The sequence below is a fragment of the Neolamprologus brichardi genome, chromosome 1 (genome assembly GCF_056152115.1).
Source record: "Neolamprologus brichardi isolate AB-2024 chromosome 1, ASM5615211v1, whole genome shotgun sequence".
Classification (NCBI taxonomy): domain Eukaryota; kingdom Metazoa; phylum Chordata; class Actinopteri; order Cichliformes; family Cichlidae; genus Neolamprologus; species Neolamprologus brichardi.
In genome coordinates, this window is record NC_142104.1 from 43,628,028 (window position 1) to 43,651,215 (window position 23,188).

Genomic DNA, 23,188 nt, shown 5'->3' on the forward strand with positions numbered 1-23,188 from the left:
TTCAAAAGGCTGATGATTATGGTTTTCACTGACCTTTGTGACCCCTGACCCCTTCTTGTTTTCAATGAATTTCAAAACGTATGTCAAATTAACATGAATATTTTTTAAGGTCTGATGTGTGACTTTAGTACTCCCTTTATTGTTTTGAGCAGTGTACATAATATTCTGTGTGAAGCTGTGTGTGGTACCTTATCCTTTAAACTGAGACTAACTCTAGAAATCAGCATCATCTCAGCCAGGTCATGCCAGCCATGTTCTGAGGCAATGTGTAGTGCGGTCTGCTGCCTCTGTCGCCCACATGACAGACATACAGTAAAATTACTGTATTATAGGACATTTTATTATGCATTGTGTTCATGTGGCTGTGGAACTTTGTACTTACAATGTCAGTGGCATTCAGGTTGCTGCCAGCATCGATAAGCAATCGTACAACTTTTGTGTGATTGTTGAAAACAGCCAGGTGGAGTGGTGTGCAGTGTTGCTGTTCCAAAGAGAAACAGGTATTAAAAAGCTGCTCTCTATGATATTAACTTTTAAAATGTTTACTGCCTAATTTTAGATTTCTTCTTCATTTTATGCACCAAAATGCTAACATGCTAACATACCACTGTGTAAGAATACCCATATGGAAAAGATATATATAAATCTTATAAAGTTTGTATTTGTGTTATGTGAAACTTGTGTGAAAAGCATACAAGAGTGAAAACAGATATAAGATCCCTTGATAAATTCTATAAATGAAACTTGTTTTGGATACTTACTAAAACAATATATGAAAGTAATGAGAAAGTGGCCACTTTCATGAGTAAATCATATAAGCCTTATAAGCCAAATCTTATGCAAGTTTTTTCTATTTCTTTTCCATATGGGTACTTTAAAAGAATTATCATAATTATTTTTTTCCAGAGATAGCTAACAGTGCTTACATTGTTTATAGCATCTACATTGATTCCTGCCTTCAGCAGCAAGCTGGCCTCTCTGTCATGACCATGCTGTGCCACATAATGGAGAGCATTCATTTTTCTCTACAGACAGAAGATAAATATTAACTCATGAAAGTAACACTGCCAACCCACTCTTGAATTGCATATTCAAGTAAACAAGTATACATTAGTTTGTGCATTGACATTACAGCCAGAATCCAGCAGAAGTCTAACACATTCATAGTGACCTCCGTCGGCTGCCATGTGCAATGGTGTGAGATCATCCTACAACAACACAATACAACAGGTGCAATCAAGGTCAAAGGTTTTTAGAGTTTAAAGCTTATTATTCATAAGCATGAAGAAATGTGTTTTTTCAGGTTCAAAATGCTTGAGTGATCCCAAGAGTTTGGTAAGTAGGAATCATTTTTGCTTAGAAGGGTCTTGCAAGGCCAACAGGTCCTGGGTCAAAGGGCCAGGCTACTTGAAACTAGAGAGTCAGCTACCTCACCCTGTTTACTGAGGAAACCACATAAACTAACATTACTAACTAATAGTTTTTCCCCATACTGTGAAAGTTCTTTTATTTTTTGGCAAATTCAAATCTGGTCTTCCTGTTCTTGAGCGTAACCAGTGGTGTACACCTTGTTGTAAACTGTCTGTGTTTATATTAATGAAAATTCTCCTAATTCTGAGCTGGCTAGCATATTCCTTCTGGTTGAAAATGTCCCAAATGTTATTTTGGCTCCTCATAAAACTTTTAATCTCTTTCTGATCTGTTCATTTAGTTTTCAATTTAATGATGGCTTCTGTTGCTTCATCAACATCTCCTTAAAACTCATATTAAGTGTTCCAGTAAACAGCTACCCAATGCCAAGTGTAAATGGTTGTCTGTCTCCCTGTGTTAGCACTGTAACAGATTGGCAGACTGCTCAAGGTATACCCTGCATCTCTCCCCATGGAGGTGAGATAGGCTCCAGCCCATCAATGACCCTGAATGGGTGGATGGATGGCTAAAAAGAACACAAGAACAATGCTTCAGTGGCAGGACCCACTGATTGATAGGATTCACCCTTCTTCAAGTTTCTGGACATCATAAGACTCTGGTCTGCAACACAACACACAGTTAGGTACACAAGTGTTTTGGCAATTACAATTTCTGTAATTTGTTAAATCTAAGCCTTCGATTGCGTCAGCATCTCTTTGGACCTCATACAAAGGGTTTCACTGGACATCTACTAAATGTAAGTTCAACACTTATCTCTATATCTCTGCTTAATTAGTGACAGAATAATTATGGAAAAAGTCTTAAATGGCCACAAAACTGCTTGGCAGCCATGTATCCAAATGCTTTTGAGCCTCAAAGGTTTAAAAGAGTATTAAAATTTCTATAATTCCTAAACAATTAATGCAACACTTCTGTTAAACCCTTTATAACACCCCTGTTGCCTGCACCCTGTCCAGAGGTGCCGGATTTGGGGGGCATCCGTTCATCTGGGTCTATGGCTTGCAAAGCCTTGCTCCCTGTGGGACGCTGTTCTTGAGGGTGGGAGTGGTTTGGGATGGCAGAATGGGTGGCTTCAGAAGAATAAGCCTCCCTCCTTCTTCTGCAGGGGTGGGCACAAGGTTGTCATCGAGATGTATGGGCTCTTTCTTTGGTACTCTTAGGGGTGCATAACAAGTTAACTATCATGGTAACGGTAAATGGTAAATGGACTCACACCCATTCGCACATGCTCTTTGCTAAATGGTAAATGGCCTGTATTTGTATAGCGCTTTCTATGTAAGTCCTTTTTATCTAATGTTCACACACATTCTTAGCGCGATGGATGCATCTGAGAGAAACTTGGGGTTACTATCTTGCCCCAAGATAATTGTCATGCAACCTTGTTTGGTTTCCCAGATGTATAAATCATGGCAAACCTCCTGGCACTTAACAGCGAACACTATATTATTCTATTTGTGTTGGTGGAACCAATTTTTGGCGCTGTTTTGGGGTTTAAAAGCCACAGTAACTCTGTGTTTAGAAAAAAACGTGTCTCCATTATTGTGATACTCCTGACACATACGGGATCACTAAGGGTTTTTGCTTAGACGGCAGTTTCACCTTCTTTCCTGGATCGGCTGGAGCTTGTTTAGGTGCCTTGAAAGAGTGACAAAAATTTCTTCCACTGAAAACGCTGCGTCCAGATGAACAGAATCAACTTTTTGCAATTTCCTTACCTGGATGATTGAGCATGCATTAAGACATTTTATATTTGAAACTGTGTGGGAGTTTCCATGGGAGTGTATGGGAATGAGTCTAACAAAAGCATAGGGTATATTTTCTACTTCTTACGATAATTGTAATCCTTGTAATATGTCTGTTGACTAACTAGTAAAAATAACAGAAGTAACTAAAAAACAAACAGAATTTCTTGTTTAGGATAGTTTACCTTAAGAAACTACAATCAGCAGAAGCAATTCCTAGCAATGCTACCGTTATTTCAGGATACATTCATAAGGTTGGAAATTAGACTTCAAAAGATTATCAAAAGATTTCTGACATGTTTTGGGTTTTTTTAAAAATCTTTTTATTAGTTTTCTTATTAGCGTGAAACATACATAAAATATAATTACCATTATATAAACAATCACATATCTATGTCTATACATACATATTTATATACCTAAATGAGTATATATATATATACACCTGCCCAGACCAATATATATAAACTTGGAGCAGATATGGGAGGAGGCCATCCCTTCCACCTTACTTATTAAAGTAATCTATAAAGGGCTGCCAAATTAGGTAAAACCGTTTAACATTATCTCTCAATGACAACCTAATTTTCTCCAACTGTAAATGATACATTGTGTCTCTTAACAAAGCAGAGTGAGTTGGGGGGGCTTTATTTTTCCAATTGAGAAGTATAAGACGTCTTGCAAGCAATGTTTTAACGCTCAAAACATGAATTTGTTTGTTATTTAAGTCTTTAACTGTAGCTACACCAAAAAGTGCCATTACTGGGTCTGGGGGGAGCGTTTTTTTTAAATGTCAGACAATGTTTTAAATATTTTAGACCAGTAGGTGGCGATATTAGGACATGTCCAAAACATATGTGACAGTGAGGCAGAATTCTGGCCACATCGATCACATCTTGAGTCCGCCCCTGGAAACATCCTTGAAACCTTCAGTTTTGACAGATGGAGCCTGTGCAGGACCTTAAATTGTAGTAGTCCGTGCCTGCAGCAGACAGAAGTGGAGTGAACCAGTTCTTGTGCTTTGGTCCATTGATCTTCAGTGATGTTAGTAGCCAGTTCTTCACTCCAAGTGTTTCTCAAGTAATCAAATGTAGTTGTACTGTCTATTTGCGAAAGTTGGTTATAGATCCTGGAAATAGCTCCTTTCTTTAGCGGGTTCATCGGGAACAGATCATCTGAAACTAGCTTTTGTGGTTCATTGGAAAAGGATGGAAACGTTTCTTTAATAAAATGACGTATTTGTAAATACTTGAAAAAATCTCTGTTTTCTATGGAAAATTTTTTGCTGAAGTTGTTGAAACGAAGGAAAGAGATTATCAATAAACAGATCCTTGATTGTGTGTATCCCTTTGGAAGTCCATAGCTGGAATGTGGATCCTGAGAACAATGTGTATGCTTGATTATGAATTAATGGTGTAAAGATTGACTAACGCCAATGAAAATGCTTTCCAATCTGAGACCAAATTTTTAGTGAGGTGGACACTACCAGATTTTTACATGTATGCTTACCCAGATCTGAGTTTGAATGAACCAAATATTTAAGAGTATTAGAGAAAAAAGTCAAACTTTCCATCCGTTCCCAATCAGGTCTATGTTCCCCGCCCCAGAATGACATACAGCGTATGTTACAGGCCCAATAATAGAGCTGAAAGCAAGACAACCCCATTCCTCCTGTAATCTTGGGTCTTTGGAGAAATGTCTTTTTCATTCTGGGTGTCTTCTTGTTCCAGATAAACTGAGAAATTAACTGGTCTATTTTCTTAAAAAAAAGTTTTTGTGATCAATATTGGGATACATTGAAACAAAAATAAAAATTTAGGTAAAGTGCTCATCCTAATGATATTTATTCGGCCAGCAAGCGAGATGGGCAGTTTGGACTGTCTTTCCAAGTTCTGTTCAGTTTGATGGTATAAATTAATAAAATTATGTTTGAAAAGGCCAGAGAATTCACACGTTACATTTATTCCAAGATATTTGAAAGTATTTGAGACGGTAAAAGGAAACAAAGTTAATGTAGCGCTATCTAACTTTTCTAAAGAACTAGTAGGAAACAATATGCTTTTTGTTAGGTTGATTTTGTATCCAGAAATTTTTCCCAAATTCAGTTAAAACTGTCATAATTTTTGGCAATGATTTAGTAGGGTCAGTGATATACAGTAACAAATCATCTGCACAGAGAGACACCTTCTGTTCTACACCAAATCTCCTTATTCCTTTATAATCCTTTGTAGAGCGTAATTGAATGGCGAGAGGTTCTATGACAAGTGCAAATGGGAACAGAGGGCACCCTTGTCTTGTAGAGCGGTGGAGGAAGAAAGGACTAGAAGTTATATTTTTTGTGTTAACCGAGGCCTGAGGTTTTGTGTAAAGCAGCTTAGCAAGGGAAATATAATTAGGGCCTATGCCAAACTTTGACAGGGTCGAGAAGAGGAAACCCACTCGACCTGTCAAAGGCCTTCTCCGCATCTAGTGAGAGTAGTATTTCTGACATGTTTTAAAAAAAAATGTTGGTTTGTGTTTTTTAAGAAATATTCTAGATTTACTAAGACACGTTTTAACATCGTCATTATGGGTTTTTCATTGTGGGCTGATAGAAAATGTAATTTATACCGCTTAAAATAAACATGTACAAAAGAGAAGGATTCGTAAATGTTTCTGAACATACCTCGTTAAGCGTACAGGCTCATCATACTTACTATATTCCTTTTATCCACACTGACACCAGTCTCTAGGATCTTCTGTAGGATCTCTGCGTGCCCTTTGCTTGCTGCTAGGTGCATAGGCGTGTTTTCTTCCTGTAATCCAGACATAACAGTATATAATAACCATATATATAATAAATTAAAAGGCTGACCCAGCCATGCGATGTGATGACATCTGTAGGTTTATGAATGCCTGTTTTGAAAACTCAAATTAACAATTATCATTGGTTCCTCTTTTTGAGCCAAACATAAGTAATAAAATATCAGCTAACATCAACAAGCTTGGTAAACATCCATAGATTGTACTGCCACATTTTATAGACACAGAAAGTTGATTATCAGCAAGTAACATGAGGCTCAAAATGTGGTTTTAGTGTGAGGGTTACAATTAGGTTATGTTTAGGTATAGGGTAAGGGTTAGGGTTAGGCATTCATATTTAATGGTTAGGGTAAGGGGCTAGGGAAAGCATTATGTCAATGAAGGTCCTCACTAAGATAGCTCAACGGGGTTTTGTGTGTGTGTGTGTGTGTGTGTGTGTGTGTGTGTGTGTGTGTGTGTGTGTGTCTACCTTGTCCTTCAAACCAGGCATGTAACCCATTCCAATCAGAAATTCAACTACTTCAAGCTGTCCATGTTCAGCAGCTAGGTGTAGTGCTGTCTTCCCTGACTGAGCAGAAAGACATACACATATGTTACATATAGTGTATACAATAGTGCTTCACTGAGTGCTTCACTGAGTGAATGGGTTAAATGCAGAGCGGGATTTCCCCACAGGGATCAATAAAGTATGCATTAGTATTATTATTATTACAAACAAGATATAATAATTCCATTAATATCAATACAATAAAAAATCCATTCATTTTCAGCTTGATTTATTGATATACTGCTTATACAAAGCTCAAACATTTAAGGAAACACTTAATCTGAGTATAGCATCAACTAAATAAAATTTCTGGGATGTTGATCTGGTCAGCTAAGTAGTAAAGCACTCAAAGCGCTTTGTACCAGATTCAATAGTGATGGGCTAAAGCTTAGGTCTCCCAGTTTGCCTACCAAACTGGAAGGGGTCGAATTTGGAAGGGAATCTAGAGCTAATATGGGGGGGGGGGCCTTCCTTGTATTGACTCTACTCAGAGTCCTCCTTACATCAGCTATGTCAAGACAGAGTGCCTTTTCCTCCTGTTGAGGATCAGAAGAGTCCTGTTTAGTGCCTCAAACCATCCAAAGAAGTTGCGGAAGTTGAGGATGATATTGACTTCCTTCATTGAGGAAGTTAATGCCATCCTCAGGAGCCTGCAGTTTGTGGTAGTCCATATGCCTTGCCACATGTTTCTGATGTTAGCGCTACCATGAATAAAATTCTGGATTTTTTAGTATCAGAATCAGAGAAACCTTTTAATCCCAGAGAAAAATCGAGTTGCCATATTACTGCACATACAACAGACAATAAAGTAATTATGTAAAAGGAAGTGTAGAAATAGAGATATCAATGAACATAAATAGAGATTAATAAAAATATAAAAGGACAAAAGTATTAACAGTAATGTTTCTCTGTGAAAAAGCTTTGCCAATCTAAGGGCACAGCTGAAGTTGGGGCTCACTGTTCTCAGTGATCCCTCACTGCCAGACTTGAAGGCCAATTTCCATGCCTTTAGCTTTTTGAGTACTTTATCGGTCATCCAGGGTTTCTTGTTGGCCCGGGTGGTGATGACCTTTATGACATCCATAGCAGGCTATGAATACGTGATGTTCAAATGGGTGCAGGAATTCTAGAAGAAATGACATCCCTTAAATCCAGTTTGTTGTTGTGTAATAATAGATGGGAGAATGTTTTTTGTCTTTTGGCTAAAGCGTTAATCAAAGAGAGAGGCCTGTGGGAGGTACATAGCTCAGGTTCCTCATCCCTTTTCAGGAGCAGGCTTATAGTCACTTGTCTTAAGGTGGGACGGAGTTAACATCTGAGAGTTTTGAGAGAGACTGAATGCATAACTGGAGCCAATTTAGTATGAAACTTTTTGAAGAATCTGTTGGAGCCAGAGGCTTTGTTATCCTGCATCTATCACCTGATAATCATTATTATCAACAATGAACTCAAGATTGTCTAAGAATTTTGACATCTCAGTAGCATCTTGCTGGGTTTCTGACTGGTATAGTGGAGAGTCAAAGAACATTCAAAGAAAACAGACTTGAATGATGATCTTTTTGTAGCTGTCCAGTTGAGTCTTTATCTTTGGTACCAAACGTGAGATGTTGCGATATAGTTGATGAGATAGAAGTTGGCTAGACTTGTCACCATGCTCATAATGCATAGAGCGAGCACGTAAAAAAGGCCTCTGAAGAAGTAATTAAGGCATTGTCCATCTGCAAAGGATTGGATTTACAAATTTTATTCAAATGGGCAGAGAATGAAATGATAACCTCAAGGAGATAGGCTTTAGTGATTCCCAAAGCATGGAATATGAAATTGTATGTTCTCTGTTTGGTTTAATGCAATGAATTAAACTATTGAGGATTTAATAAGTTTATCGAAGCAACATCAGACTGAATCTCCTGAATCTCAGAACAGCTGGCCACCAATATATCGTCAAGGTACACGAAGACTAAAGGTAGCCCGCGCAAGACAGAGTCCATCAACCGCTGAAAAGTCTGGGCGGTGCCTTTCAGGCCAAATGGTATGCGCAAAAAGTCAAACAGGCCGAAAGGGGTAATTATGGCAGTTTTGGGAACGTCTTCGGGGCGCATGGGAACCTGGTGATACTCCCGCACCAAGTCAATTTTAGAAAAAAATCGGAGAGTTTCGCGGGGTCGAGGTGGCTCGCACGCGCGAACACCGGGGAACCAACCGTCGGGATATAAGGTTCAACCTCGTGCTTTGTTGCCGTGTTCAAGAAATTAGGAACAGTCAGTGAAGGGAACTCCAAAAGCAACACTGAAAAACATTCCCAGAAGTCACTAAATTAGCCCGATTCAGGGGCTCGATGGCCTGTGTGAAACAGGGTATTGAAGAAAAGGACAAGGCATTGATTAAGCGTCTGTTAGCGACATCGACCAGCAGTCCGTGGGCACAAAGAAAATTGGCACCCAAAATAGGCACAGAGCTAGCGGCAACAACAAAGTTCCACTGGAAATCCCGACCATGAAAACAAACAGTCACGAACCTTTCCCCGAACGTCGTGATGGGAGAGCCATTAGCTGCAATAAGCTGCGGCCCGCAACCCACTGCTAAACTGTCGGCGCTGGTCGGGTGAAGGAGGCTCTTCTGGGAGCCGGAGTCGACCAGGAAACATCTCCCGGACCGCGAGTCTTCTATGAAGAGCCATTTTTCTTTGTCGCCAGCGGTCGCGACCGCTACTGTGTGCTGGCGGGGCCCGTGTCCCAGGGCCGGAAAAGCACGAGGCAGCAGGCAGCGGCCCGCTCTGGCGCCAAAACGCTGATGGTAGAAACAGAGGTCCTGTCCACGGTGCCGCTGCGCCGCGATCTCTGCCATCAGCGAAGGGTGGGATGCTCCGGGGCAGGTCGGCGGGGAAGTGGAAGGTGCCACCGGCGAGACAGGAGAATACGATCCGCTACCTTAGCCAGGGAGCGATAATCCTTCGCACCCAGGAGCGGAGAGTTGGCGAGGCTGGCTCTCACGGCTACCGGCAGCTGTCGGAAGAAGATGTGGGCGAAGAGCAAAGAGGAATCCCCTGTTGTCCAGTCCAAGCAAGGATAGCATGTGCTCCATCAGTTCCAGAGCCGTACCGCCACCCAGGCCTGAGAGGGAGAGGAGCTTTTCAGCTCGCTCTGCGTCACATAAGGGCATAGCGCCGAAGAAGCAGCTCCTTGAGGGCGGTGTATTTCCCTTGGGCGGGTGGGTCCCAGAGGAGAGTCAATGCATGACGGGTGGCTAGCGGGTCGAGCAAGGCCACCACATAGTGATATTTTGTGTCGTCAGCCGAGATGCCACAAAGCGCAAACTGAGCCTCCATGTGCACGAACCACGACGGGGAATCGTGAAGCCAAAAGTCCGGCAGCTCAAGGCTGCACCACCATCAGGCCACCATCAGGCTGCAGCATGCTTGAGTCAGGGGTTACCAATGTGGAGGTAAACACAGACGACACGAGGGCTCTTGACTAACACTCCTCATGTATTATCACACAGGACCTCAGTCCTGCCATTGATTAATTCTTCGATCTTATATATGATCAACCTATCTCTAATAATCGGCTATGTACCACAGGCCTTCAAGGTGGCTGCAGTTAAACCTTTACTCAAAAAGCATCTCTAGACCCAGCAGTCTTAGCTAATTATAGGCCAATCTCCAACCTTCCTTTCATATCAAAAATCCTTGAAAGAGTAGTTGTCAAACAGCTAACAGATCATCTGCAGAGGAATGGTTTATTTGAAGAGTTTCAGTCAGGTTTCAGAGTTCATCACAGCACAGAAACAGCTTTAGTGAAGGTTACAAATGATCTTCTTATGGCCTCTGACAGTGGACTCATCTCTGTGCTTGTCCTTCTTGACCTTAGTGCAGCATTCGATACTGTTGACCATAATATCCTATTAGAGCGATTAGAACATGCTGTAGGTATTACAGGTATTGCACTGCAGTGGTTTGTATCATATCTATCTAATAGACTCCAATTTGTGCATGTAAATGGAGAGTCCTCTTCACACACTGAGGTTAATTATGGAGTTCCACAGGGTTCAGTGCTAGGACCAATTCTGTTTACATTATACACGCTTCCCCTAGGCAGCATCATTAGAAGACATAGCATACATTTTCACTGCTATGCAGATGACACCCAGCTCTATCTGTCCATGAAGCCAGATAACACACACCAATTAGTTAAACTGCAGGAATGTCTTAAAGACATAAAGACTTGGATGGCCACTAACTTTCTGCTTCTTAACTCAGATAAAACTGAGGTCATTGTACTCGGCGCTGAAAAGCTTAGAAATATGGTATCTAACCAGATTCTTACTCTGGATGGCATTACCTTGGCCTCCAGTAACACTGTGAGGAACCTTGGAGTCATTTTTGACCAGGATATGTCCTTCAACGCACATATTAAACAAATATGTAAGACTGCGTTCTTCCATTTGCGCAACATCTCTAAAATTAGAAATATCCTGTCTCAGAGTGATGCTGAAAAACTAGTTCATGCATTTATTACTTCCAGGCTGGACTACTGCAATTCATTATTATCAGGATGTCCAAAAAACTCACTGAAAAGCCTTCAGTTAATCCAAAATGCTGCAGCAAGAGTACTGACAGGGACTAGAAAGAGAGAGCATATTTCTCCTGTTTTGGCTTCCCTTCATTGGCTTCCTGTTAAATCCAGAATTGAATTCAAAATCCTGCTCCTCACATACAAGGTCTTAAATAATCAGGCCCCATCTTATCTTAATGACCTTGTAGTACCATATCACCCTATTAGAGCACTTCGCTCCCGCTCTGCAGGCCTACTTGTTGTTCCTAGAGTATTTAAAAGTAGAATGGGAGGGAGAGCCTTCAGTTTTCAGGCCCCTCTTCTGTGGAACCAGCTTCCAGTTTGGATTCGGGAGACAGACACTATCTCTACTTTTAAGATTAGGCTTAAAACCTTCCTTTTTGCTAAAGCATATAGTTAGGGCTGGACCAGGTGACCCTGAATCCTCCCTTAGTTATGCTGCAATAGATGTAGGCTGCCGGGGGATTCCCATGATGCATTGAGTTTTTCCTTTCCAGTCACCTTTCTCACTCACTATGTGTTAACAGACCTCTCTGTATTGAATCGTATCTGTTATTAATCTCTGTCTCTCTTCCACAGCATGTCTTTTATCCTGTCTTCCTTCTCTCACCCCAACCGGTCGCAGCAGATGGCCACCCCTCCCTGAGCCTGGTTCTGCCGGAGGTTTCTTCCTGTTAAAAGGGAGTTTTTCCTTCCCACTGTCGCCAAAGTGCTGCTCATAGGGGGTCATATGATTGTTGGGCTTTTCTCTGTATCTATGAAGCGCCTTGAGGCGACATTTGTTGTGATTTGGCGCTATATAAATAAAATTGAATTGAAAATTGAATTGAATGTATTACTCATCACCACACAACTGAATACTTTTCCCTCCAAAACACAGCAACAACACTTCCTCAGAACTGGGTGTGAGTCGAGCCCTCCAGTGGTCCAAGTTTTACACCACTGAAAAAATAATATGTGGGGGCATCATTTTTTATATTTTGACTTTCACTTCCACTCCATTAAATGACGTGGCATCCTTTATTCCTAGCACATTACTTAGTCCATATCAGTATAGATATCCAACATGATTTTATGTTTTGAAAATGTTCCTTTTTGGGGGGCAGTGTATTTTGCACAAATAATTTTTTGCGCGGAGATGAGAAAAGAAAGGAAGTGTTTGTTCTTTTTATGACTCAGTTAGTACAAAATTGCTTTGTAAAGCTAGTAGTCCGTCACCTTTTCAACTCCATCTAGACTAATGCCTTCTAGGTGCTCCAAGATGAACTCCAATACTCTGATGTGTCCTCGCTGAGCAGCACAGTGCAGCATATTCAGACCATCCTAAGATAAAAAGGATATCAGGTCAATACAATAACCTTGTTATAAATAAGTGGCATTGCAACCCAATAAAAAAACCTGTTAAATTCAGATTTTTTAACAGTTCAATGAAATATGGCAGCTCTTACTTTGTTTTCAGAGTTGAGCTTGGCTCCACAAGACACCAGGATCTGTAGGATGTTTAGGTGACCAAACCAGGATGCCAGAAGCAGAGCATTCATCCCAAACTGTGGACGATATTTACAAACTAATGAATCAGAACACAGAGAAAAATGTCTGACATAGGAATGGGAATCAAAAACCAGTTCTTTTAGAAGACTGGTTCCCAGTAGTTTAATTCCTTGGAATTTAGTCTGCCTGCCTATCGATTCCAGTTGCACTTGCGCTACAATCAGCTGAATTTAGTTTGTGCTGGAGGACGAAAATAGTGGCACAGTCCACAGTTTACTATTATTGCTATTATTCTTATTGCACAAAAGACCAAATGACCCCCAGTGTCTGACAACTGATGGTACCCCCTGTAAACCAGAACCAATGCAGGGGAATACTGATGTATGACTACCAGTTGGACAACTGCTCATTGGAAGACACAGTGGATTCGAGCATGTCAGGTGAGTATGGGAACTACCCTCAACCATTTCAACTCAAGGCATGTTTTTTAGCTGTTAGATTACTGAATTCTTATTGTACACATGGGCTTACAAGCGGGATATGACTGTAGGGCTATTCACAGACAAAGCTACTGGCTATAATTCTAACTATTCTAAAAACGTCACTACCCATTATGAACTAAATATCAATTTAATTAGTGTTAATTAGTGTGCTAGATGTATCAGACTGACAGCAAAACCCAGGGTAAAATAACTTTAGCAACGATACAAATCCACAGTGAGTTATTCCCCATATCAAGGAATGGTGTTATGGGTGTGTTATTGTTACCACGTTTGCGAGACTAGTAGGGTCCGCATGAGCGCAACATCTGCAGACTAGCCTATGCCGACAACCCCACAATGTTCCGACTATGAATGCACCGAACCAAACTGTAACAGGAACAGGTGTGTGCAGCTGTCTTTATCTGTAACAGAATACAATCCCCTTTCAGCTTCCCCCTTCAACTTAAAAAGGAATTTTGTAACTAAGGAAGTGAGAAATTGTTCTTGCATCAGTTCAAGTTTACTTACACTGTCAGTCTCATTAATGTCCATATCATGCTCCAGTAGGAGACGCAAAGCCTGTTCATTCCCAGCTCCTGCTGCCCAGTGCAGTGCTTTTCGGCCTACCTACACAAAAGACAATAACAGCAAAGCGTATTTCTTGTTTGTTAGTGCAGACATTTTGGATTAAAATCACTTGTCCATAATAATTCCTTTGAGCTCATTCATTCATTCTTGTGGCATTTGCAGCTGAGTGCGATGCGGCAGGAATGAGAATCAGGACACCCAAGTCTGAGGCCGTGGTCCTTAGCTGGGAAAGGGTAGAGTGCCCATTCTGGGTAACGGACAAGTTATTGCCCCAAGTGGAGGAGTTTAAGTATCTCGGGTCTTGTTCACAAGTGAGGGGAGATCGACAGATGGATTGGCTGCAGTGATGCAGACGCTGTACTGGTCTGTTGTGCTGAAGAGAGAGCTGAGTGTAAAAGCCAAGCTCTCAATTTACCGGCCGATCTACATCCCCACCTTCATCTAAGGACATGAGCTTTGGGTAGTGAAAGAACAAGATTGCGGTCAGCCATCCGGGAGGGGTTCAAAGTAGAGCCGCTATGCTTTCACATCAAAATGAGCCAGTTAAGGTGGTTCGGGCATCTGACAAGGACGCCTCCTGGGTGAGGTATTCCGGGCATGTCCCACTGGGTGGAGGTTCCAGGGCAGACCCAGAACACGCTGGAGAAAGTGTCTGGGGAGAAGGAGGTCTGGGCTTCTCTGCTTAATAATAATAATAATAATAATGGATTGAATTTATATAGCGCTTTTCAAGACCCTCAAAGTTCTGTTCAATTCCACTGTTCATTCACTCTCACATTCACACAGTGGTGGAGGCAGCTACAGTTGTAGCCACAGCTGCCCTGGAGCAGACTGACAGAAGCGAGGCTGCCATATCGCGCCATCGGCCCCTCTGACTATCACCAGGCACTGGACGTTGTAAGGCTGTCCTGGTTGACACGCCTCTACAATGTTGCGTGGAGATCAGGGGCAGTACCCCTGGACTGGCAGACCGGGGTGGTGGTCCCCATCTTTAAGAAGGGAAACTGGAGGGTGTGTTCCAACTACAGGGGGATCACACTCCTCAGCCTCCCTGGGAAAGTCTATGCCAGGGTGCTGGAAAGGAGAGTTCGTCCACTAGTCGAACCTCGGATACAGGAGGAACAATGCGGTTTTCGTCCTGGTCGTGGACCACTGGACCAGCTCTTCATCCTCTCAAGGATACTTGAGGGTGCATGGGAGTTTGCCCAACCAGTCTACATGTGTTTTGTGGACTTGGAGAAGGCATTCGACCGTGTCCCTCGGGGTGTCCTGTGGGAGGTGTTGCGGGAGTATGGGGTGTCTGACCCATTGCTACGGGCCATTCGATCCCTATACAACCGTTGCAAGAGCTTGGTTCGCATTGCCGGCAATAAGTTGGACTCGTTCCCGGTGGGTGATGGGCTCCGCCAGGGCTGCCCGTTGTCTCCGATTCTGTTCATAATTTTTATGGACAGGATTTCTAGGCACAGCCAAGTGGCGGAGGGCTTTCACTTTGGTTGCCTCAGAATCTCATCTCTGCTTTTTGCGGATGATCTGGTTCTGTTGGCTTCATCGGGTGATGTCCTCCAGCTCGCACTGGAACGGTTCGCAGCCGAGTGTGAAGCAGTGGGAATCAGGGGGGATCAGCACCTCCAAATCTGAGGCCATGGTTCTCAGCCGGAAAAGGGTGGAGTGCCCACTCCGGGTCGGGGATGAGTTCCTGCCCCAAGTGGAGAAGTTCAAGTATCTCAGGGTCTTGTTCGCGAGTGATGGGAGAAGGGAGCCGGAGATCGACAGACGGATTGGGGCTGCAGCTGCAGTAATGCGGACGCTGCACCGGTCCGTCGTGGTGAAGAGGGAGCTGGGTGTAAAAGCGAAGCTCTCAATTTACCGGTCGATCTACGTCCCTACCCTCACCTATGGCCACGAGCTGTGGGTAGTGACCGAAAGAACGAGATCGCGGATACAAGCGGCAGAAATGAGCTTCCTCCGAAGGGTGGCTGGCCTCTCCCTTAGAGATAGGGTGAGAAGTTCGGCCATCCGGGAGGGGCTCAAAGTAGAGCCGCTGCTGCTCCACATCAAAAGGAGCCAGCTGAGGTGGTTCGGGCATCTGACAAGGATGCCTCCTGGGCGCCTCCTGGGTGAGGTGTTCCGGGCATGTCCCACCGGGAGGAGGCCCCGGGGCAGACCCAGGACACGCTGGAGAGATTATATCTCTCGGCTGGCCTGGGAACGCCTTGGTGTTCCCCCGGATAAGCTGGAGGAGGTGGCTGGGGCGAGGGAGGTCTGGGCCTCTCTGCTTAGGCTGCTGCCCCCGCGACCCGGCCTCGGATAAAGCGGATGAAGATGGATGGATGGATGGTAAAACAAGAGTGAATATTTGCTCTGGTTTTATTTGGTCCAGCTGACTTTAGGGATGTCGTAATGCTCTGTCAGGTTGTCCAAGTGAAGGTTATAATCCTCAACTCTGTGTTTGTGGGTCTTTGATGCCTTGTTCAAAATCTGCTCCATTTGCCGTTTCGCTTGCATCTTGTCAAAAGCAATCTGTGCCGGTGTCCTTTTGTCAAGATATAGCTTAGGCTGTTGTCCTTGTGATTCAGTCCCGGATAAGCGGAAGAAAATGGATGGATGGATAATTCATATTTTCCTGTCCTTTTCACTTCAAGGGGAGTTCACTAATGCATTTCTTTCAATTCTGAGTTATCAAAAAAGGTATTTAATAGGTCTCACATTCCTACGACTGCAAACTAGAATAGAATAGACTAGAATAGCTCTTTATTGTCATTGTACATGTACAATGAAAATGAGGGTGCTCCACACCAACCTTGCCAGAATAAAATATAAATTGCAGCAGGAATAAATTAAAAAACATGAGAAATATATGCAATTTAGAGAGATATATACAAACAAAAGAAAGGCACACATTAGAAAACAAAAGGAAGTAGTGCAAACAAAAGACTTGGTTTGAATAGAGTTTGTGTGTGAGTGGCCTGAGTGATGACAATTAATCAGACCATGGCTCAAATTGGTGAGGTGGACAGGTGGGCAGCTTCTTCCCCTGGGCCTTTTGGACTGTCTTCAAATAGTCTAAATGGCCCAAGCTGTTAGTGAGTTTGGAGGTGCACCTGATTGACCTGAGGCGCCGACCAGGGGGCGACAGGTCCAACAGGTGGTGGATGGGGTGTGAGGGTTGCGTTTATAATGAGAGGAGTGCACCTGTCTGTGCCTCCTAAACTTTATTATGAATTCTTTTGTTTTAAGGATGTTAAGCTTCAGGTTATTTTCTGAGCACCCGTGGGACGAGTTCTCTGCCTCTATGAGCCCAACCATGGTGTCGTCATTGGCATACTTGACGATGACGTTGGTTGGGTGGGTTGGTGTGCAGTCATAGGTGTACCGGTCATTCAGTAGGGGGCTAAGAACGCAGCTCTGGGATCCGATGCTGAGTAACAGTGGGAGGGAGAGTTAAAGAAGTTTAGTTCAAGAAGGAAATTCGAAAGAGTCACTAGGAATATTTTGTTTTTGGTCTGAACAACTCAAAATAAATAAAGAGACCGACGATTAAACTCAAACAAGTACTTTCTCAGTAAGCTTTTTCTATGAACTGATACTGCTTACCTGATTTTGGGGTATAACCACATATTGTTTTAAACTGCAGGAAGCTCTGGTGAATCATTTTCTGTATATTTGATACATATACCCAAAACATGTAAGAATACCAAACTTAATGTCTCTGATTATCACTGGTTCAAATGTTTAGGGATAACTGGTAATTAAATTTGATAAGTAATTACATAAAAACAACAACAACAACACTAAATAGTCCACATTTTGACAATCATGCTAATAAGGTCTTCTTTAATTTCCGTACATAATCTGGTTATGAGTCTGTACCAAGCATGTCACGACCTGCAGGATCAGCCAGGTGCTGATCAGAATCTCTCCACTCCTAGCCCTCCTTCTCTTCTTTCTCCTTCTCTCCCCTGTTTTTCCAGGGCGGAACTCATGGCGCAGGGCTTGCAAAATCGCTAGCCCGACGTCCCGGAGCTAGCAATATCTCTGGTCGAGTGACCAAAATCTATCTCAGCCCCGCCCGTTGGGTTATCATATAGCCCGACAGGCAGGGCAGCGGGCCACCGTTTGCTGAACTTAAAACAAGGAAGACGGTGAATGGCAGACTTCTCTGTGGAGTTTTGGACACTGGCTAAGGAGACTGGATGGGGGCAGCCTGCGCTGATAAGTACTTTATTAAACAATGTTTGTGATGAACTCAAGGGCGAACTACTTATGAGGGAGCTCCCCAAAACCTTGCCAGAAGTGATAACCTTGTGTGTGAATGTAGATGAACATTTGAGGGCGCATCGTCGCACCAGCAACTACAGTTCCCAGAGGCCCGTGGGGCAAGTGGAGACAGCTTCTGGCGGAAGCGGCAGTAGCGATCGGGATGCGGATCGTGGCGACGAGCATGAGCAACCTATGCAGATCGGACGCTCCCAAATCTCCCCGGAGGAGAGAGCACGCAGATGGAGGACCAGTGACTTTTACTCCGGCCGCAAGGGCCATATCGCCATTGTCTGTCCAGCACGGCCAAAAGATCACGGCCGCCGGTAGAAAGGAGGATACGGGTGGGCGAGGTCTCTTTTTCACATTCTCCTCCACGTTTCATGCTAGATGCTAAAGTGACTGTCCTCTCTGCCTCCCACTCCCTTCAAGCGCTGATTGACTCCGGGGCGGAGTAGAGCTTCATGGATGTTTCCCTGGCTCTAAAACTCAAAATTGACACACACGCTTTGCCCCACTCATTGCAGGTCACCGCTTTAAATGGTCAGCGTCTCCCCAATATAACTCATGTTACAGAACCCGTGTCCCTAACCCTGTCTGGCAATCACATCGAAATGTTACAGTTTTATGTCTTTCAAGCTCCTCTCACACCCCTAGTGCTAGGGTTTCCTTGGTTGCGCCAGCATAACCCCGTACTCGACTGGAAGGAGGAGAGGGTTCTGGGGTGGGGTGAGGAGTGCCACATGACCTGTTTAAAAGCAGCTACTCCCGTAAAACCGTCTAACCCACAACCACACGAGCCTCCTGACCTTTCAGCCGCTCCGTCTGAGTATCATGATCTCAAGCAAGTTTTTTGTAAGAACCGAGCCCGCTGTCTTCCTCCTCACCGCCCGTACGATTGATTTGCTCCCAGGTGCACCTCTTCCCACTAGTCGCTTATACAGCCTTGTCAATGATGTGCTCCGCGATTTCATCAATCGTTTTGTGTTTGTGTACCTTGATGATATCCTCATCTTCTCCCACTCTCTCTCTGATCATGTACGCCATGTCAGACAAGTCCTGCAACATCTCCTGGAGAATCGCCTGTTTGTTAAAAGTGCGAATTTCATGTGAGTACTGTGTCATTCTTGGGCTAAATCATCGAACAGGGTGATTGAAGAGCCGATCCAGCTAAGGTACAAGCAGTCTTGGACTGGCCCAGTCCACCTAACCGTAAGCAGCTTCAACGGTTCCTCGGTTTTGCCAACTTTTATCGGAGATTCATTCGTGACTACAGCAAGATTGCTTTGCCGCTAACCCGTTTAACTTCCCCTAAGGTACCTTTCTGCTGGGATGATCAAGCTCAGGAGGCCTTCTCCCGGCTAAAGAAACGCTTTGTTTCGGCTCCTATCCTCCGGCAACCGGATCTCAAGCGGCAGTTTATTGTAGAGGTGGACGCCTCGGATGTAGGGGTCGGAGCCGTTCTCTCCCAGCAACTAGAGGGTAAGCTCCACCCTTGTGCTTACTTCTCCCGTCGTGTCTCTCCTGCAGAGCAGAACTACGACATCGGGGACTGGGAGCTGCTGGCAATCAAACTCGCCCTGGAGGAGTGGCGCCACTGGCTAGAAGGCGCAGCAGAACCCTTTGTGGTGTGGACTGACCACAAGAACCTCGAATACATCCGGTTGGCTAAACGACTAAACGCCCGACAAGCCAGGTGGGCTCTGTTCTTTACCAGATTCTGCTTCACCATCACCTACAGGCCCGGTTCTTGGAACGTGAAACCCGATGCCCTTTCCCGCCAATTCACCACCTCAGAGGATCACACCCGTGAGTCTCCCATTCTCCCTCCCACATGCGTTATCGGAGCCCTGTCGTGGGAGATCGAGTCCGCCATATGGGAGGCCCAGCAGGGAGAACCGGATCCAGGGACTGGTCCCCCGGGATCACTCTTTGTTCCCACGTCTGTTGGCTCACGAGTGCTACAATGGGCCCACGAGGGTAAACTCACCTGTCATCTGGGCATTCATCAATTCAATTCAATTCAATTTTATTTATATAGCGCCAAATCACAACAAAAGTCGCCTCAAGGCGCTTCATAGATACAGAGAAAAACCCAACAATCATATGACCCCCTATGAGCAAGCACTTTGGCGACAGTGGACTTTGAAGCGCCTTGAGGCGACTTTTGTTGTGATTTGGCGCTATATAAATAAAATTGAATTGAATTGAATTGACAGTGGGAAGGAAAAACTCCCTTTTAACAGGAAGAAACCTCCGGCAGAACCAGGCTCAGGGAGGGGCGGCCATCTGCTGCGACCGGTTGGGGTGACAGAAGGAAGACAGGATAAAAGACATCGCACCGTCACCTTCATCAAGCGGTTCGCCTGGTGGCCATGACGTCCAAGAATTCATCGCCGCCCGCCCAACCTGTGCCCAGAATAAACCTGTCAACCAGCCCGCTGCCGGCCTACTTCATCCCTTACTTACGCCAAGCTGCCCCTGGTCCCACATTGCGGTTGACTTTGTCACTGGTCTTCCGCCGTCATCAGGTAACACAGTCATCCTCACCATTGTCGACCGTTTTTCTAAAGCTGCCCACTTTGTTGCTCTCCCCAAGCTCCCCACTGCCCTGGAGACTGCCCGGCTTCTGTCAACTCGTGTGTTTCGCCTCCACGGGATCCCCGCTGAAATAGTCTCGGACCGAGGTCCACAGTTTACCTCGCGTGTTTGGAAGGAGTTCTGCACCTCTTTAGGGGCTCAGGTCAGTCTCTCGTCAGGTTTTCATCCAATCAGACCACCTGGAGCGAGCAACTGACATGGGTGGAGTACGCTCACAATAGCCTTACCTCGTCAGCCACAGGCGTCTCTCCGTTCGAGGCCTCCCTGGGGTACCAACCTCCCCTGTTCCCTGCAATCGAAGGTGAGCACTTTGTGCCCTCTGTTCAGCAGCACCTGCGGCAGTGTCGGCACGCATGGCGGGCCACTAGAGCTGCCCTTCTTCGCACGACCGACAGAAACAAAAAGCTGGCGGATCGCCACAGGACCCCGGCTCCGGCATAGTCACCTGGACAGAAGGTTTGGCTCTCGACCCGGTATGTACCTCTCAGAACAGAATTGCAAAAGCTCTCCCCCACCTTCATTGGACCGTTCGAAGTAGACTCCGTTGTTAACCCCATTTCTGTGTGTCTCAAGCTCCCCAGGACCATGCGTATCCACAATGTGTTTCATGTTTCACAACTCAAACCCCACTGTTCCAGTCCTCTGCTTAGTTATTCTAAGACAAGTTTACAAATTTTAAGTGCCGTATTTTCCAAAAAACACGGTAATAACGACGGCCCGCTAGCATGCTCTATCAAAAATGTGCTTTGTTGTGTATCTGACGGACGAAAGCTAAACCAGTTCCCCACCACTGAAGTTGCAGCATTTTTACAAACCAGTTCTGGTTCATCCGTTTTATTCAACAATCCGCTTTCGCTCTTCTCATTCTCCATCGCTGCCATGCTTTTTCTGCCATGTGCGTATGAAAACAAAGGCACTGCGCATGCACGTTTTACCCATATTCTATCGCGATATTTCATTTTCTTATCGTTGCCCAACATTATACCGGTATTACCGTGAACGGTATGATATGGCCCAGCCCTACAATTAACTTCATCATACATAAATAACCCAGGAGTCTTCGAAGCAACTTTGGTCCATCGAGATGACAATAAAATGATAATATGGTCTCCTGTTAGTTTGGAATTGAATATTGGTCAAGGGTTCACTTTGTTCACTTCAGACTTTCAGTACAACTGTGTATCACACCAGTTACAAAATATTGTCATAATCCTGCAGTGGCAAGATATATAAATGATGAGCAGGACAAGGAACTGAGAGCAGTAGCAGTCAATGAGAAATCTGTTCCAGAATGTGAATAAAACCAGAAAGATAGTGACCGACTCTAGACAACAGAGGACAGATATTTATCAGAGCCCGTGTTTATCCTGGGACAGGATGTTAGTATACAGTTGTGTTCATAAGTTTACATACTCTGGTATATGCATATAGATGATAAAAGAAAAACATTTCTTTCACTCATGGTTAGTGGTTGGCTGATGCCATTTATTGTCAAACAACTGCGGGAAAGGGTAGTTGACCTCTATAAAACAGGACAAGGAAATAAGAAAATATCAGCAGTGTCAAACTCCAGTTAAGAAGTGAAAAATGGGGGTTCTGCTGAAACCAAACCACAGTCAAGTAGACCAACTAAAATTTCAGCCACAACTGCCAGACAAATTGTTTGGGATGCAGCTCCCCCAATCAGAAGCAGGACCTGCAGACTCTTAAAGGTGCAGAACACTCATACACAACAGACCAGACATACTGACACACCGATTCAAAACATGGCCAGGGCCACATAACAGAGTAAGCCAGAATGAGACTAGGCAAGAAAAGAAAATGAGAATTTAGAGGAGTAAATAAGACCCAAGGCTTGGATTTTTAAAGCCATCAACTGCTGACATCCAGAAAAGTCTGTGCTTCAGCATGCTTACTTTGTTTTTGGCATTGACGTCCACACCCTTCTTGATGAGTTCTTGCATTTTCCATGTGTCATTTCTTTTTGCAGCATCGTGAAAATCCTTTTCAGACCACAACACTGAAATCAGACAAAGAAAAAACCTTAAGCCTCAAATCTGTGCTGGAGTTGAAATGTTATTTGCCACCTTTGAACCTAACCCCACCCATTGCATAAAAGTTAATAATCCAAGAAAAAGTTTACAAGAGGAAGACGGGGGTGCAGAAAGAGTTAAATAAGCTACATGAATGTGTGAGCCTGAGTGATGCTCAGGCCACAGATAAATGGCCTGAGCCAAGTGGCACCAAGTGGCACAACACTTCACTTCTGCCACAGTTTCTTTTGACATAAAGGGACTTTAGCATGACATTCAAGTTCCAGCACCACTCTGCTTGAAGCTAAAACTAAGTCTTTGATCTCTATCGGCATTCATGACCTGTGCTACCATTTGTAACTGTGGAGACATGTATGGCTGCAAAGGAAATGAATTTAGTATGATTGTTAGCTCTACTTTCTTTCACCCTCGTGTTGTGTTCTGGTCAAATTTGACCGATTTAAAACATATATCTTTGAAAAAAGTTTCATCAGACTGACCTGAACATTCCATGACTTTGTCCACAAAAGAGTCCACACACTCAAACGCAAAACACACAACTTGGGTTCCCTGGCAACCACTACGGAAACATTGTCCCTAGTAGAACTCCAACTGTGTTGGCAGTTCTCACAAACAGTTGAAA

The 23,188-nt window shown here is 44.0% G+C and overlaps 1 protein-coding gene across 3 annotated transcripts in view; it reads right to left on the reverse strand.

The window, feature by feature from the left end:
• Nucleotides 1-23,188, reverse strand: part of ankdd1a (ankyrin repeat and death domain containing 1A) — a 44,689-nt gene that overhangs the window by 12,393 nt on the left and 9,108 nt on the right. Inside the window, exons 2-11 of one of the 3 annotated variants that reach the window (XM_087842922.1) lie at nt 22,429-22,532; nt 13,592-13,690; nt 12,539-12,637; nt 12,309-12,413; nt 6,442-6,540; nt 5,867-5,965; nt 1,110-1,208; nt 927-1,025; nt 383-481; nt 189-287 (exon numbers count right to left, since the gene is read on the reverse strand). In XM_087842922.1, the coding sequence (XP_087699048.1) occupies nt 189-287; nt 383-481; nt 927-1,025; nt 1,110-1,208; nt 5,867-5,965; nt 6,442-6,540; nt 12,309-12,413; nt 12,539-12,637; nt 13,592-13,690; nt 22,429-22,532 (1,001 nt within the window). Of the gene's footprint in view, nt 1-188; nt 288-382; nt 482-926; nt 1,026-1,109; nt 1,209-5,866; nt 5,966-6,441; nt 6,541-12,308; nt 12,414-12,538; nt 12,638-13,349; nt 13,414-13,591; nt 13,691-22,428; nt 22,533-23,188 lie in introns of those variants that run through there. The other 2 variants (XM_087842930.1, XM_087842934.1) reach the window with 2 other exon arrangements.